General features: G+C 50.7%; 1 protein-coding gene across 1 annotated transcript; it reads left to right on the forward strand.

Annotated features, from left to right (window-relative positions):
• Positions 1-2,674: 2,674 nt before the first annotated feature.
• Positions 2,675-5,101, forward strand: ELFN2 (extracellular leucine rich repeat and fibronectin type III domain containing 2). The gene has a single exon (XM_035551945.1). It carries the CDS (start codon positions 2,675-2,677, stop codon positions 5,099-5,101), a length of 2,427 nt encoding a protein of 808 aa, XP_035407838.1.
• The last annotated feature ends 12,138 nt before the right edge of the window (positions 5,102-17,239 follow it).

The following is a 17,239-nucleotide window of genomic DNA, read 5'->3' on the forward strand; positions in this document are numbered from 1 at the left end:
GCAGGCAATAACAACTTTAGTACAGCATTTAGAACAGCCTGTGCTGCCAGATGGAGTCAAAGCAAATGGACTGGGACCTTTCTGTATGTAGCTGGATATTGGTTTTGGGGGGTTGGTAAGGATAAAGCCAAAGGGTAATGCTCAGAGAAGGATGCTAGCAAGAGAAACCCAGGCTAAATTTTTCACTGCTTGCTCAGGGGTTGCCCCTGGCCTCTCCTGGGGTGGACATACTTTGGGTACCGATGTGCCAAAAGAACGGCAGGATCTGCTGCTCTTTTATTCTGCAGAGAAGACTGGGCAAGGTGGAGGAACATTATAGGAAGGCAAAGGGGCAAAGATGGTTGGGGAAAAGGTGGGACGAGGGGCAGGGGACTGACCCTGAGGAATGCCAGAGCTCTGTGGGTGCCAACCTGTGGAGAGCCAGCTGTGCCTCCTGTCTGATGCATCTGGGGAGGCAGTGTCAGGAAATTATTTCTCATTGGATTATAAGGCTGAGAAACAAAGCAAAAGACTAAAAACCTCTGCCTTCTGCTTCAGTGCTGGCTGATGCAAAGCTGAACACGAGGCAGCAGCTGGAGGCCATCATATGACAATCACAACTGGCCTGAGTTTGGTGGCCTCAGACGACAAGCCGTGGGGAACAGAGACTTTATCTTTTCCATTGGTCTAGCTCTTCTTCCCCTCCCCTTCTCTGTCTTGGCTTTCCTTTTTGGATTATTGAATATTTAAGTGTTTCTCTGTGACACTATCTCTGATCCCTTAATCCAGCTGGCCTGGTAATTCCACAGACCCAAATCAGCTCAGATTTCTCCACAGACGTAAGCCTTGTTCCTCAAGGGTTCACTCACTCCTCCTCCATTTATCTTCCTTCATTTTACTTCTGCCCTTTGTGTCTCTGTGCTAGAAATTGGTTCAGCTTTTGTGGCAAAAGCTTCAGCAGTATCTTTAGTGAGCAGCCTCCCCTCCCCCCAAAAAAGGCGCTAGAGGGGATCTTTATTCTTCACAAGTAAGAATCCCTTTTTTAAAAAAATTATTTTCTATGAAAGTTAAAACAAAAAAGTCCAGTGCCAACATATTTTCTTTGCAGTATGAAATGATTTTCTCCACACTGCTTGAGGGCGCTTCTGCCAGGTTCCTGTCTCAGCACACTGGGAGAAGGGTTGAAGCCATGGCCAGAGGGAAGGGTGCTCCAAGCTGCCCTTCCCAGTCAGGACCAGGAGCTTGCCCAGATCCCAGAGATGCATTAAGGCAAATGTCACTTTGGTGGGGTAGGTGGGCGACGTCCTTCAGCTCGGTACTGCTGGGATTGCTGGGTGGGAGAACTGGGGGCTGGTATTTGATACGCTACCTACATCCTGCTCCCCTGCATGCTCCGACCAGGCTGGCTCACCTCAACAGCCTTGTCCCTGCACCAAGAGGCAGGAAAAATGTTTAGAGCACAAGTGGTTACACGTGGCTTGAATTATTTATCCCTCTTGCATCAAGGAAGGGAGGAAACAAATTAAAAAGTGCTTTGCTTTGTTTTTAATTTTGTTGGGGGGGGAGGGTGGAGGCTTGTTTGCATTTTCATTGCTTCGTGCATTCTGTGTACATGGTTTTCAGGCAGCTGAAAATCCTTGGCTTTGGCTGTGTTTGGGGCTTGCCTTTATTTACACTAGCAGTTTTGAGCTGAGCGCAACAGCAGTCATTTGTTTCCCAGCCTCTCTTCCCTTCCCCTCCTGCCCCCACTCCGCTGCCTTCCCCCGTGTCCCTGGCTGTGATTACATTGCATAACGGAGCTCAGGTACACTTCTGCGTACCCCCAGTAGAAGATTATATGTCGTGAGGGTTCCCTTCTCAAAGGTTTATCAGCAAGGCAGCCAGTCCCACTCCTCCTTTGCCTGCACCCCCCCCCCCCCAGTGCTGTCTCTTCTCCATCTCCGTCTTCTCACGAAACCTCGTCATCTACACTCTTATCGCAAAGATCTCCCAACTGATGCCTCTTCTTGTCTCCCATGTGCTTTCTTTTCCAGATTCCAGTGACAGATGGATCTCTCTCGTGCGCTTGCTCTTTCCCTCTCTGTATTTTTGTTTTCGACATGTTTGATCTGAAGCTCTGAAGCTTCTCCAAGGGAACCCAGAAGAGAAGGAAGAGGAGGAGGAGGAGGAACTGAGGGAGCGTGAGCGACAGAGGAGGCAGCCCTGCCTTATTCTCCAAATCACACCGTGGAGGGGCAGGGGAAGACTAGAGGGGGGAGGGCTTGGGTTTGTTTTGGGGTGGGTTTGGTGTGGGTGGGGGGTGGGTGGGTGGGAGGACAGTGGAAGAAGTGGGACAGTCGCTCATGAGCAGCAAAGAAGATTCTCTGTCCTCAGTCTGAATTTCTGTTTAGAAAAGAAGCACAAAGTGTTCCCTTCCAGACCACTCATCCTTGGTGGCAGCTTTTGGGTGTGCTGGAAGCAAACTGCATGTATCCTCCCTGCTCTGCGCTCCTGGCTTGACCCAGAGGGCAAGAAGAAATGATGGCGTTGACACCCAATAGGACTGGGGTGCTCATGCACTTCTGTTGCTAAACCCCTATTTACTACCCCCCTTTCTCTTTCCTCTGCCCCTAATTTTCCTTTTGCTGTGGTCCTGGAATTTGTATTTTTTGTTGCTTTTTTTTCTTTTTTTCTTTTTCTTTTTTTTTTTGGCCTGATGAGGGCACCACTGCAGACCATGATGTGCCTGGGGTTGTGGGCAGCTGCCTTGCTCTGCTTGTTTTCCCCCGGCACTGTGCGAGGTGACTGCTGGCTGATCGAGGGGGACAAAGGTTATGTGTGGCTGGCCATCTGCAGCCAGAACCAGCCCCCATACGAGACCATCCCCCAGCACATCAACAGCACGGTGCATGACTTGCGTCTGAACGAGAATAAGCTCAAAGTGGTGCTGTACTCCTCCCTCAACCGCTTCGGCAACCTGACCGACCTGAACCTGACCAAGAACGAGATCTCCTATATTGAGGATGGGGCTTTCATGGGCCAGACAAACCTCCAGGTCTTGCAGCTGGGCTACAACAAACTCACAAATCTGACAGAGGGCATGTTGAGGGGCATGGCCCGGCTCCAGTTCCTATTCGTGCAGCACAACCTGATAGAGCTGGTCACCCCTACTGCCTTCTCTGAGTGCCCCAGCCTGATTAGCATTGACCTGTCGTCGAACCGTCTCAGCCGCCTGGAAGGCAACACTTTCACCAGCTTGAGCAATCTGATGGTGTGTGAGCTGGCGGGCAACCCCTTCAACTGTGACTGTAGCCTCTACAGCTTTCTTAACTGGCTGGCTCTCTTCAACAACGTCACCAAGAACTATGACCGGCTCCAGTGTGAGACGCCGCGGGAGTTTGCCGGGTACCCGCTCCTGGTACCTCGGCCTCACCACAACCGCAATGCCATCACCATCTTCCAGTCCATGTGCAGAGGTGGCACCATCCCCTCCCTCTCCAGGGTTAACCCCACCCCTTATACCCCCGACTCCCAGAGAGACTTGGATGAGGGCTCAGCCATCAGCCCTGGGGACTTCCTCTCCGTCAAGCCTCCAGCCTCCTCCACCACTGACTCCTCCTTCAGTCCCAGCATCAAGCTCCACGATGTCACCATCACCTCAGCCATCCTGATGGTAACCATCCCCATGCCCTACAGTAAGATGTATGTGCTGGTCCAATACAACAACAGCTACGTTTCTGACATTGCGACACTGAAGAGCAAGAAGGAATATGTCACTGTCAACAAGTTGAAGGCCCACACTGATTACACTTTCTGTGTGGCCTCCATCCGCAACAACAGGCGCTACAACCACACTTGCCTGACCTTTGCAACCAGGAGCAAAGGCAGGGAGGATCCCATTTCCAGTACTTCCACCACCACACACTATATCATGACCACCCTGGGTTGCCTCTTTGGGATGGTCATTGTCCTGGGGGTGGTGTACTACTGCCTGCGGAAGCGGAGGATGCAGGAAGAGAAACAGAAGTCCCTCAATGTCAAAAAGACCATCCTGGAAATGCGTTATGGGTCAGATATTGATACCAGTACCATGGTCCATCCTTCCCAGAAACTGGGTGAGCCACCAGTGATCCCTGTCTCACGGATGTCCTCCATCCCTTCCATGATTGGGGAGAAGTTGCCCCCACCAAAGTCAATGGAGGCTGGTATGGAGACCCCCAAAGTCACCACTAAAGGCAACTACATTGAGGTGCGGACTGGTGGTGGGGATGGTCTGGAACGGACCCAGCGGGATGAGGACCTGAGGGAGCTTGACAATGGGCAAGGCTCAGCTGCTGAGATCTCTACTATTGCCAAGGAGGTAGACAAGGTCAACCAGATCATCAACAACTGTATTGATGCCCTCAAGCTGGACACGGCCTCTTTCTTGGGTGGTGGGACTGGCGTAGACTCAGACATGGCCTTTGAGTGCCAGTCCATACCTGCCAGTTCCTCGGGTGGGCTAGAGCGACCCAGCTTTCTTTCCCCACCCTACAAGGAAAGTTCCCACCACCCTTTGCAGCGCCAGCTCAGTGCTGATGCTGCCGTGGCCAGAAAGACCTGCAGCGTCTCCTCCAGTGGCTCCATCAAGAGCGCCAAGGTCTTCAGCCTGGATGTGCCTGACCACCCACCACTGAGCAAGTCTGACTCCAAATACATTGAGAAGGGCAGCCCACTCAACAGCCCTTTAGATCGTCTTCCCTTGGTGTCCCCGGGCACCATCCACCACTTGGAGGTCAAGCCTTCGTACCACTGCAGTGAGCACCGACACTCCTTCCCGGCCCTGTACTACGAGGAAAGTGCTGACACCTTGAGCCAGCGCGTGTCGTTCCTCAAGCCACTCTCCCGCTCCAAGCGAGACTCCACGTATTCCCAGCTCTCCCCCAGACACTACTTCTCGGGTTACTCCTCCAGCCCTGAGTACTCATCGGAGAGCACCCACAAGATCTGGGAGCGATTCCGGCCTTACAAGAAGCACCACAGGGAGGAGGTTTACATGGCGGCTGGGCATGCCCTGCGGAAGAAAGTTCAGTTTGCCAAGGACGAGGATCTGCATGACATCCTGGATTACTGGAAAGGAGTCTCTGCTCAGCAGAAGCTGTGACTCTCCCCTATTCTTTCCAAGGAAACAATACAAAACAAGACCCCCCCCCCAACAACCAGAAAAAAAATGCCACTTGACTGTGAAAAAATAAACCAACAACAAAATACTCCCGACAAATACAAAACTGACAGAATTGTTTCTTAAAGTTTACAACAACAGAAAAACTCTCACACACACAGACACACACACATATGCTGAATTGTCTCTACTGTGTTACGGGGACCATTGTTCTGCCTGCAGATGGTTGGGAGGAGAGTCCTGCTCTGACACTGTGGTAACAACACTGGAGTGCGGGTGGGTGGCACTGGGAGGGGGTGGCAGTGGTGGCAGGGGATGGGCAGGGATGGACACTCACCGGGCATGGAACTCAGCTGTGAACTATTGCTCTTTCTGTTCCTCTTGCTGCTTGAGAGATGATTTTTCGTTTTAGTGGGAGGGGAGAACTTCGGTTTAGAGAGCTTCTCTGCCCACTTCCTACACCTACTTTTCCAAATTTTCTGTCACATTAGTTCCCCCCCCCCCCATATCCTTTGGCAGTCGAGGCTTTTCTCTCTCTTCTGTCCCTTTCCAAGTTAGGTGGGATTTGTTGGAAGAAGTTCTCTCACTCCTTTTCCTTTTCCTCTTCCCTACCCATCTCCCTAGGCTTGCACTTTTTGTCTAGATATTTCAGGAACCTCCATCATCCTCAGAGGAAGGAGAGTGTGATGGACAGGAGGTAGACTTGCCACACAACAGGCTCTGTGACCTTGCTGCTCTCCCCTCTCCCCTTCTCCCACCATGCTATTGATGTTGAACACCAGTGATCCTGGAGTGATAGGCCTGCTTAGAGCCAGTTATCTGCCAGTCACTGAAGGGGTATGTCTGTGCTCTTTTGCACATCAAATCAGGTCCTCAAGGAAATGTAGATGAGGAGTCATGAAGGTCTAGTCTTTCAGAGGTGCAAAGGGTTCCCATGTCTTCATGGGTGTCAGTCATAGGTCATGGGTCCTATCATTTCCCACCATGCACACCCATGCTGAGGCTGACTTGAGGAGTAGGTTTGGTACACTGTTTTACCTCCCTTACTATGAGGAAGGGACCTGGAAAGGAGCTAAGCAGAACAACTTGTATGTGAAACTTCTGCAGTTCTTCCCAGCTGACTTGCTTCATGTTGGGAGAGGGGGTAGAAGAGCATCAGACATCCTCCTTGCTTTCCTCAGGAGAGCTGAGTGCAAAAATAGGGTTTCTATTGCTTAGAAAGCACTGGGTTCATAGAAAAGACACCGAGTGGCTTCCACTTGCACAGGCCATGGATACTTTGGCATGAATAGGAGATAGCGTAGGGTGAAGGCAAAAGCACAGGAAATAAAAGGGATGTGAGAGTGGGCCTGGGAGCAGCCCAGGAGGGTTGGCTCCAAGAGAAGCTCCCTTTGTGTGTGCAGCCATATGGTATGCTGGGATAGAGGATGCTGGCCTCTGGATAGCAGTGTTCCTCTGAATACTTAAGAGGCCCTTAATACTTAAGAGTCAGAACAAACTTACCACCTCCTAAATCCTCCACCTCCTCACAGTTAGCTGTGACAGACTTTTCTTAGGGACTCTTTAACATCTTGTCAAAAAAAACCACAAGTTTTCCTTGCTAGGTCCCAGCCTCTCTCCCTTGGATAAAAGAGCTGCCACAGTGTTGGGAATGAGCATATTGCCCTCTCCACTTCATCCTGTTTCTGAGCAGCCCAACAAAGCACAATCGTGGCACCCTCTCTCCCAGAGTTTCCTTGTCAGGCAGGGGTGGCTGCCTGCTGAGTGCATCTTTAGTGCATTTTTTATGCAGCACTGTGGGCTTCCTCTCCATGAGCTGCACACCCCAATCGCTCTTGACTATCGTTCACACCTACCAGGATGAGAGTGAGGGCCTGTGCTGTGTTGGCCTTTCCCAAGTGGCTATTTCCTTTCTGAGGTGCTCCTCTGGAGCTCCAATGTGTTTGGGGGCCCTGGGAAAAGGACGGGTGTGAAGTACCTTCTCTGGGAGTTGTTTATGTGCTGCCTGCACATTATCTGTCAGGTAATGGTGTTGCCAGCTCTGGCAGCTGGTTTCAGTGCTGGAGGTAACATAGCTTCATCTTCTAAAAGTGAGGAGGAGCAGTAGGCAGAGCCTGGTGTGCAAAAATCAGAGTGGTACACCTCAAGGTCTAAGCCTGTGAAGATCCTTAGCATCCCTTCCTCGTAGGGATGCTGAGAGTAACAATCTTAAGCCAGCTCTGGATCCTATAGCCTCAGCCTCCTTCACTGTCAGCCACATTCCCCACAGCCAGAGCATCATCTTGCTTTGAGTCCAGAGGTATCTGTGGGACTGACTCCACCCTGTAAGAGTCAGTGCAATGCAGCAGAAGGGGTGTGTGTGTGCAGAATGACGAAGGACATCACTGCTGCTGGGTTTTCCTCCATGTTGGGACAATGCAGCAAAGCAAGGCAGGCAAATGCTGTGAGAGGTGCTTAGGCACAGCAGAGACCTCTCCAGCTGCCATGTGGAACAGGCCCAGTGGTCTTCCAGAGTGGCAGCTGTCCGAACTGGAAGGACTAATGGCTGGGGCACAGAATTGGACGGGAAAAGGAGGATGTCAGGCACAGGGGGATGGAGTCCTGTTCCATTCCCCACCTCTTCCCTCCCTGTGCTTCTCCTCTGCTTTATGGTCTTGTAATGAGTTCTGCTCATATAGGTTTTTGGGGGAAGCCTTAACCTGTAATGGTTTCTGCTCCCTCTGCTCATCACCCCAGCAAGGCAGAGTGGTCAGGAATACAAGTGTCATCAAGCCCTTCTTTTGCCTGTGGTAGGGTAAGGCTGGGTGCGGGGGCTAAGCCATTTCTCTCCCCACTGTAGCCCTCCACTCCAAACCAGTGGGTGAAGTTTGCACAAGATGGACTGTTCTGTGGGAGGAAGAGGGCAAGGAAGGGGAACAAAGTGTCCCACCTTCCTTCCTCCTCCCTTCTTCCTTGTCCTGCTCCTTCCCCAGGGATGAGGGCTCACGAAGTGATGCCAGCCCTGTTGGAGGAAAGCAGATTTAACGTTATATTTGCATGATGATTTTACTGTATTTTTCTGAGCAAACACCTGTTGTATATGTGCCAGTTTGTTGGAATTTAACCTCCTCCCCAAAGTCTCACCCATCCTTGTCCCTGTTTTCCGTGCACCTTTCCTTCATCCCTGATGTGATTTTATGAGAGACTCCTGCCAGTTTGGGAGGGAACACAACCCCAAGAGATCCCAACCCAATCAGCCTCATAAAAAGCTCCCCCTCCTCTTTTCAGTGCCCCTTCCCCTTGCCCTAAATGTGGTCTCTTAGCCGCTTTTCAGGATTGTGTGTATGAAGGGGGATGTGTTATATACCAAAGGCCTGTTCTTTCTAGTGGTCATCATTTCTCCTAATTATTTAGAAAAAGGAGTGAGGTCCATCGAGACAGATCTCATAAGAGAAATGGTCACTACCATCCATCTGCCCTGGTTTCACCTTCCCCAGATCTACAGGCAAGGCCATTCTTGGGGGAGCAAGGACTACCTCACCTGAAGAGAAGCCTCTGTCACAGTAAAAGCTTGATTTGGAGCCTGGTGCAGTGGCTGGAAGACCTCCCACCACCCTCCTCTCATTGATTGCAGGAGGCTCTGGGTTAGGTCTGTCCTACTCCTCCCCTCCTGTGGGTGGCCCTGGCAGAGGGCAGGGCCTGATGACAACTCTAAGACCTCCATGGTGGGAAAAGGCCCAAAGAGAAGCCTGAAGTTTCTAAGCCCTCTATGGCCGGCTCACCCCTGCCTTCTCCCAGGGCAAAGTGAATCCATGGGGCAGAACCAGGATCAGCCCCCTTCACATTTTATTTCTGGGTTGGTGACTCCCAACAGGGAAAATCAAGGGTTTAGTTTGCCTCACTGAGAAGAGCGGAGGGTGAGGAATGAGAAGGGATGCTGACCTGCCCTTTCCCCCAAGAACAGGCCCAGGGGAGCTATGCTAGATTCCCACACCCATAAGAATGAACATGAGACCCTAGGTGTGCAGTTCCCATGGTGCAGAGCCCTTCCCCACCCCTGCGGGTGCTGCCCCAGCTCCTGCTCCAGTGCCACGTTCCCCTCGCCCGTTCCCCACTCTTCCGTGCTGAATAAATCCCTCCCGAGGCAGGTGTGAAATATTCATGACTGACAAATGAAGATTTATGTCAGGCTGAGGAGGCTTCTGTGTGTTTGCAATGCTAATCAGCCTGCCTTCCTGGAGGAGGCTCTGCCAGGAAGGCTTGGGGGAAGGAGGGGGAGATGCAGGAGGGAAAAAGGAGCCAAGGAAGAGAAAGAAGGGGCAGAGACAGCAGGGATGAGGAGGGTCTGCTGTACTGAAGGGACCAAGGGATGGGGAGGGCGCTAGGAGGAAACAGGGAGAGGGAGGGGACAGAGAAGAGGGATAGGATGGAAGGAACAGGGGAAGAGATGGACGCACAGGAAAAGAATAAGAAAGAAAGGACCAGTGAGAGAAAGGACTGAATGCACAGGGGGAGAGGAGGTGGGGAGTAAGTCAGTGCCTGAAGAGAAAAGCTGGACAGACTTCATGATGAGCTGTGGCCCCTCTCTGTAGGGCAGAGCTCAGCGCTACAGGTCGGGCAGCTGCCACACGGGCAGGAGCTGGAGCCACGGCCCCGAAAGCACATTTGCCATGCTTGTTGCTGACCGGAGAGCTCGGCTGCGTCTGGAAGCACCCACGGCCTCTGGGAACCTGGAGAACTCCCCTCTTCCACAGCCACCACCTCCTTCAGCACAAGCTGCACTCATGGAGCCACGTCCTCTTGCAGGAGCCAGCCTGCTGCTGATGTCCCACCGCCTGAGCAGGAGGGAGCATCTTCGGGGTGACTCAGTGTGGGAAAGACACTGAGCGCCACCCTCCACCGGGCTGCGGGGGTCTCTCGTAGGGCTGGAGGAGCCTGCCCCACCTCAGCTGCCTCCTCCCTACCCTGGTTGAGGCAGGTGTTTGGGTTTTTTTTCCCCAAAGAAGGGGCAGAGGGGGGTGTCTGTTGCCTCCCCCATACACACACACGCACCCTGTCCCTCCAGCCACTTTGCTCTTGTGCTGTGAGGGGCTTTCTTCATCTGCCTCCCCATTTCTTCCCCTGCCTCGTGCTGTGGGAAGCTCTCCCTATACCTCTCCCCATGCAGCTCTGCCATGGCAGCTCTAACCCACCCCCATTCAACCCTTCTCCTCTTTCCCCCTCTCACGAGTCCCCTTTCGTCCACCCCATCCTCACGCGTTTGGCTTGGCCTTCGCCTCCCCGTTACCACCACCGCCACTGTGAGGCCTTGCTCTTCGGTGGCCTGCTCCCACCGCCTGCTCTCCCCCTGTCCCTGGGGGGAAGAAGGAGCCGGCTGGGTCAGGCAAGGTCCACCGGGGCTGGTACCGCTGGTCCATCCACAAGCACAGCACCTGGGGCGAGGGGGTGGGAAGGGGTGGGCAGCTGCGGGGGCAAAGAACCAAGGGGGGGGGCTCCCCTTGAATGTAAAGAAGGGCCTCGGAGGCAGCTGCTGGGACTGGCTCCTTGTGGCCTCTTTGGTGTTCCTCTTTCCGCAACAACCCTGTGACCCCCCCTGGTTGTGTATGGACACATTTGAGTTGGAGTTATGTTCTTTTCTCTGTTCTTTTATTTTTTTTCTTTCCTTCTTTTGGATTTCTCTTTCTTTCTCTCTCTCTTTTCTTTTTCTTCTTTCTTTTCCTGTTTTAAAATTGAATGGCACGAAATCGTTTTTCCTCAACTCGGAGATTCCTGTATGGAGAAAATCAATTTCTATATTTGCAATAAATTTCTTATTTAAAAAAAAAAAGCAACAAAAAATCCAAAAAAACAACAAACAAAAAATATAAAAAGCTGCTTCTGAGTCCGTTTGTCCCAGCCTTGTCTTGCACAGGAGGTGGGATGGGATGGGAGGGAACGGGGTAAGGGGGAAACTGAGAAAGCTGGGTGAGGGTGTGGGAGAAGGATTCTGGACATCTGCTCCCCACTAATACACTTTTCTGTGCACTTGGAGGTTGCCTTATTGTGGAGCACTGTTTGGATGCATCTTCAGTTTTGCTGAGTCCTCAGTTCTCTCATGATGCTGGTCCTCTACTGCTCAGCACCCATCTCACATCCCATCCCAGGCATGCATGCACCACTGCCTGGGTGTAGGACAGAGCTTCCTCACCCATCAACAACACCACAAATCCTCAGCTGGTGGTAAGAGGCATCCTCTGCCAAGCTCCAGAGCTGTCCAGAGAAACTCACTCCAAGCCAGGTGATTTGGCCATGGGTAGTGACTAAGCAATCTGTAACCTAATCCACCAGCAGATATCCTGATCTCAGCTCTTCCTAAGCATCAATATTTCAAGGCAAGAATAGAGCTAGCAAATCTGTGTGTATTGGTGCATTTATACACATAATTAGGCCAATTTGTTCATGGTGACATAGCAGCTATTCTCTTAAATGTCTTCTCTCTTCTCCAGCTCCTGATTTTTTCTCATTTCTAGTCTCTCCAAGAGTGGTAGTGCTGCCTGGCTCAGAGATTTATGTCTTTTGCCCTTGCATGTCCAGCTTTGATCAAACAGGTCTAACGGTGGCTTCTGAGCTTCCTTCTTGGAGGCAGCTGCTAGGACTAGCTGTTCACAGCCTCTGTTCCTGGAGTAGAAAAGGGCAGAAATAAGCAGTCGGGGGTGGGGAGGTGAATGTGAATATGGACACAACAGTGACTTTCAGCTCCTGGATATATATGCCACAGAAGCTGGCAAGTGTTATTAATGCTTGAATTGATTTTAGAGCAGCCTTGGGGGCAGCTGCCTACTACAGGCAGATGCTTCACAGTCTAATGTGTTCTTCCTTGGTCCTGGGAAGGATGACTGAGTGTAGGAAGGAACGGTTCTGGGCTCTGCGTCTCTAGGGGATGGACAATAATGCATAACAAAGAGGAGCTCTGCTGGGGTTAATTAGAATTTCAAGTGCTTGGTGGAAAGTTGGATCTTTGGGTCAAAGAGGAATTCCTGACACCTGCATCTCTGCAGTGCAGGGATATGGGCCGTCAGAAACAGGGAATCTCAAACGTTGAGAGGAATTAATGCACAACTTTTAAACTGGTGTAATCTAATCAGTAGAGTGCCCCCATGCTGTTTATTTTGTTGCTAAATTCAATTTTGTCTCCACAGTCCCTGCATTTTGTCTGGTTGCTCTGCCACAGGGATGAGAAAGGACAAGATGTATTTGCAGCTGCTGTGTGGGGGGAGCAGAAAGCTTTGGGAAGGAAAGACTGTCAGGGCTGGAGAAGTCACGAATGTCCTGAAGCCAGGCAGAGATTTTTGAATCTCTGTGTTGGGGGCACATTGAAAGACAGTAGTCAGCCAGTGCTGGTATTTAAGTAGCCTTTGGCTGACTCCAGAGACCCTGGGATTCCTCTGCTCTCCACAGGGCTGTGTGAGTCTGTGTGCCTCTGGGTAAGGGACGAGGTGTCAGCGGCTTCTGAGAGTCTGCGTTGTTCTCTCAAGTGCCTCTGAACACGGCTGTGTCCAACTGATGCAGTCCCTGCAGCAAACCACGGTGACCTCTGCCTCCTGAATCCACTTGGTGTACCACGGCAGCTGCATCAAGGGGTGGGAGAAAGGCCCAAGTGCTGTGTTGGGAGCAGTGAAGTGGCTGCAGGAGACAGTGTGATGGACGAAGTCAGCTGGGTGGCCAGTGTGAGCTCACTGAGAAGAACATTGCAGCTTTATAAACCCATGTTCTAGGCTGGCTGCAGACTCAGGAAAAACATACTGTGTTGTCTTGTGCTTGGTTCCTGCTGTCTTGCTGTCTTGTGCTTGGTTCATGCTGTTTCAGTTCTTTATCATCCCCATGAAGTTCAGTAACTTATCCAAGCAATCATTTGCTGCAGCACAGGAAGGGCTAACTTAGCCACAGAACCTTTTGCTGGAAATCATATCAGAGAGCTGGGATCCCTTTGTGTACATGTGTGCGCACACATGTGCATATGTGTTGTGAAATGTATAGGCATGTGGGCAATATTGCCCTCTCCTGGACTGACTGTCTGGACTGGAAGAGCACCACTGGTGGAACTGCAGCCTGACAGATGAATTCTGTTTCCCTGCAAGGGTAATGTCCTCTGTGAGCCTTGATTTCCTATCCACATCCTGCTGGCTGTTATAGCCAGGTCAGGTTGGGGACTAACTGTTCTCTGGAGCTCCAGCACCTGGGCGCCCTGAGCAATCATGGCTCCTCAGGGTCAGGTAAGGTCTAAGGGAGCATGATGAGGAACCTGCCCCCTCCAAACAATGTCATCTCCAGTGGAACCAGAAACCAACAGCTCTGAAGGGCAGTGAGGAACTAGATGAGGGTATGAGGGTCACACTGCTGCTATTTGTCCCACTGCTGATGTATTGTCTCCTCAGAGGGAGGAGCATTGCAGTCTGGGGAACAGTCAGGCCCACATCTCTCCCCAGGTCTTGGGTGTGCTCTTAATTAACACACAAAGCCGTGGGTCTTGTAGAGCTGGAGGACAGAGTGAGATCTGTATAGAGCCCAAAGGGATTTTGGAGAGTAATTGCACAGGCCATGCCCACCCTTATCAGGGGAACAGAGGGTGTCACTGAACAACCTGTACATCTCCTTCCTCATCCATGGAAGAAGCGCAAAGAGAGAGAAAGCAAACATGAACAATATGAGTGGAAGATTTAGGAGTGAAGGGATAAGGAAGATGGAAGGAGCATTTGAATACCCAAGCTTCACGTACATATTTACAATGATGCTCCATTCCTTGGCTTCCCAAGTATGAATCAAGGAGCTGTGTCCTCCCTGCCCTCATCGAGCTCCCTGGGACAGGGTCTGTCTCTCACAACATGGTTGTATGATGCCTGTTATAGTAGAATTGCCAGACTAGTCAGGGACTGATAGCACACATCTTCAAAGGAGGAAGGAGCATCACTGAAAGTGAGTCCGAGGACCTGTACTGGTGACTCTTGCTGAGCAAGGCAGAAGTAAGCAGGAGCCCAGCCAACATTACTGTGGAAAATGGATCGAAAGCTTCATCATTTTTTAAATAAGAAACACTTAAAAAAGAAAAACATTCAGCTCCATCTCGCTGTATATGTCACCCGAAAGGGCATCATTAAGAATTCATTGCAACTTCTGCACACAATTTTCCGGCCCAGTGCCTTGTCCCGCTTGTCTTGCTCCAGCTCCAAAGACAGTGGAGGCACTGCCATAAGTACCGAGGGACAAATGGGAACTGAATAACAAGATGGAGCTTGGAGAAAGGACAGGGGGAACTGAGGACCTCTGGTGTGAAGTGGCTGAAGGAAGGAGAAGCACAGCTAGGCAGGAAGAATGAGGAAGAGCCAGGGTTGCCCACAGACCTGTGAGCAAACAGGCATGAGCCAGCCCCAGCTGCTGGCTGTCGTCTGCTTGCACAGGCAGGGGGATTTCCTTAGACTTTATTCTTCCCTACTCAAATGGCTGGAGTTTATCCAGAGGTGACTCTAAGGGTGTGACTGGGGATTCCTAACAGCTGGAAATGGCCCACATGCTGTCTTGAGCTGCAGGACAGTGATGCAGCTGCCCAACAAAAATGGCCAAGCCAAGCCAAGCTATGTCATAAGGTGAATTCATCAGGGCAAGGAGGTGCTAAGCCTAGCAGGTTAAAGCTATAAAGGCTGAAAAGGCTGTACATGTATTTGAAGGACTTCAGTTGAAGGAAAATGGCTGCTTATTCCCATACTATCTGGAGGAAAACAGGCTTCATGCAGGGCTTTGCTCAGATTGGGCACTGGTCCAGAAGATGCATGAGATCCCAGCTTCTCACCCCCTCCTCGTAAGGTGGGCAAAGATCTGTTGCCTCAGTTTCCCTGAAAATACATTTTCTCTCTCTGTCTTCTGTCACTGTAATCCACCAGGCTTCCTGCCTGTGACACCCATTTCTCCTTCTCTCTGCTTCTCAAGTGGCAGCCAGGGAGATAATTGGCATTTTTGACACTGTCTGTTGAGCACTTTGTGGCAGGAGCTGCCAGGATGAAGTGGTGAATTAGATAATTAGGGTTAATTAGAGGCTTTACAGGGCTTTGTTACCATACTCCATGAGAACGATGCAGTCCTTTCAGGCCCGTTACATGGAATGGTGCCATCGGGGCAGAGGGGAGAAGTGAGGAGCTGCCAAAGGCATTGGCGGTGGCAACAGGAAAAGGGCAGTCCTGCTTCTTAGTGGCATTGGAGGTGCTGTGGTGGAGCAAGCTGCTCAGAAAAGTGAGAAGCAAGGCTGGACACAGAGCACATATAAACAGAGGCCTGAGTGACCTTCACTAGGCCCTGAAATGCACCCGGTCACCCACTACTGCCGGTGGCAGCTGTGCTCTGTCACGCAGATCCCACTTCTGTAAGAAGGGGTCATGGGACCTTCCTGCCCCTCTGAGAAAATCAGTCTACCTGGGGCTGAAGGTATGGTGGAAAAGGGCACCAGGCCGGCGGTGGAGTGTGACAGGGATTGTCATCGTTGTCCCAGAGCTGTGCTGTCTGCACCTCTCCTTCTTCTGCCACTGTTTCTCTCCGTGGATGGTGGAGACACTGCTTTCTCACCCCCACCCAGATCCCTGATGGAAAAGGGGCAATGCTTTCTTCAGCCCTGTTGTGCCAGCCTGTGAAGGAGGTTTAGATGACAGCTCTCCAACTTGCAACTGTTGGTATGTAGGGGACCTCTGAAGAGGTCACCTTTGCCAGCTCGGCCTCTCTACACACCTGTACCCTCTCAGAGGAATATGCAATTGGTCTTGTTGCTAGCAGGCTTTGGAGTGATCAGTCCAGCATATTAGGGAGTCTCTCCACAGAAGAGTATAAATTTCAAGGTCACTACATTGCTGCTGAAATTACCCCAGTTGTGACACTTCTAGTAATGGCTTTGATTGTACAGTAGGGGAGGCAGGGGCAGGCCACTTCTATCATGGTGGCATCCCATCGGAACCAGGAAGCTTCCCTGGAAAATACTTCCATGAGGGATTAGGTGCTTCTCCCTGCAGACAGTCCTATCAAGTGCCCAGGTCTCTCCTGGTTCCTTACTGAATTCTTTCAACTGTAACCAACTTCTTCCATGCTTTGGTCCTAAAGACAACCTACTGCAGTGTCTGGGCAAGACCCACAGGCTGGAATTTCTTTACAAAGGGCACAATATGGAGGAAGTCCAACAGACTTGAGCAGAGGCAGCACCTCAGAAATGACCGAAGCAGAGGAAGTAATTCTTGCAAGCAGGGGTCAGACTCAGCACCTATAGTCTATAGTGAAGGACAGAGAAGAATTTGACTCCACGCGTAATAGCTCAGTTGGAGAGTAGCTTTGGTGGGCAGAGAAAGAAAATCTCAGTGACTCCCTCAGACTCTTGTGTTGCAGTGATCTATTAAACAAACAAACACATCTCTGCATAGAGCTTAATCCCACGTGATTCTGGTATTTTTAGCAGCTTGTTCATGGATAGGTTAACCAGGACTTTTTCTTGCTTCACTTGCAGGAGCCCTGAAGCCAGACTCCAAAGATTCCAGTGGTGACCACTAAGTATGATGGCATGAATGTAACCTAATGTACTGTTATAACAACTGAATTAGGCCAGCACAAAAGTATAACTAGTCCAGTATCTTGTCTTGCGCAGAGAGAAGGAACTGAGACTAAGGGTTTTTGAATATTAGAATAGGGCAAAGATGTGGCTGCACTTTTTTAATAGGCTGTCCATTGAATTATACCCAAGTCAGAGAGATGTATTTGAAAGTGTAATGTCTTTTTCTTTCTTTCTTTCTTTCTGTCTTTCTGTCTTTCTGTCTGTCTTTGTCTGTCTGTCTTTCTGTCTGTCTTTCTGTGTCTGTCTGTCTGTCTTTTTGTCTTTCTGTCTTTCTGTCTTTCTGTGTCTGTCTGTCTGTCTGTCTTTTTGTCTTTCTGTCTTTCTTTCTCTCTCTTTCTTTCTTTCTCTCTCTCTTTCTCTCTTTCTCTCTCTTTCTCTCCTCTCTCTCTCTTTCTCTCTTTTTCCTGTGAATTCATTCAATTGGCATTTTAACCAGATGTCTGGAAGTCTTTAAACTGATGATAACCAGAATCAGGGAAAATAAAACAGGGAAGGCTCATGCCCTGTTCATCAGAGACAGAACA

This window comes from Cygnus atratus, chromosome 1 (genome assembly GCF_013377495.2).
Source record: "Cygnus atratus isolate AKBS03 ecotype Queensland, Australia chromosome 1, CAtr_DNAZoo_HiC_assembly, whole genome shotgun sequence".
Lineage (NCBI taxonomy): Eukaryota > Metazoa > Chordata > Aves > Anseriformes > Anatidae > Cygnus > Cygnus atratus.

What these genes read in the sequence shown, in the direction of transcription:
- ELFN2 (XM_035551945.1), top strand. Translation starts at nt 2,675, where the DNA reads ATGAGGGCACCACTGCAGACCATGATGTGCCTGGGGTTGTGGGCAGCT.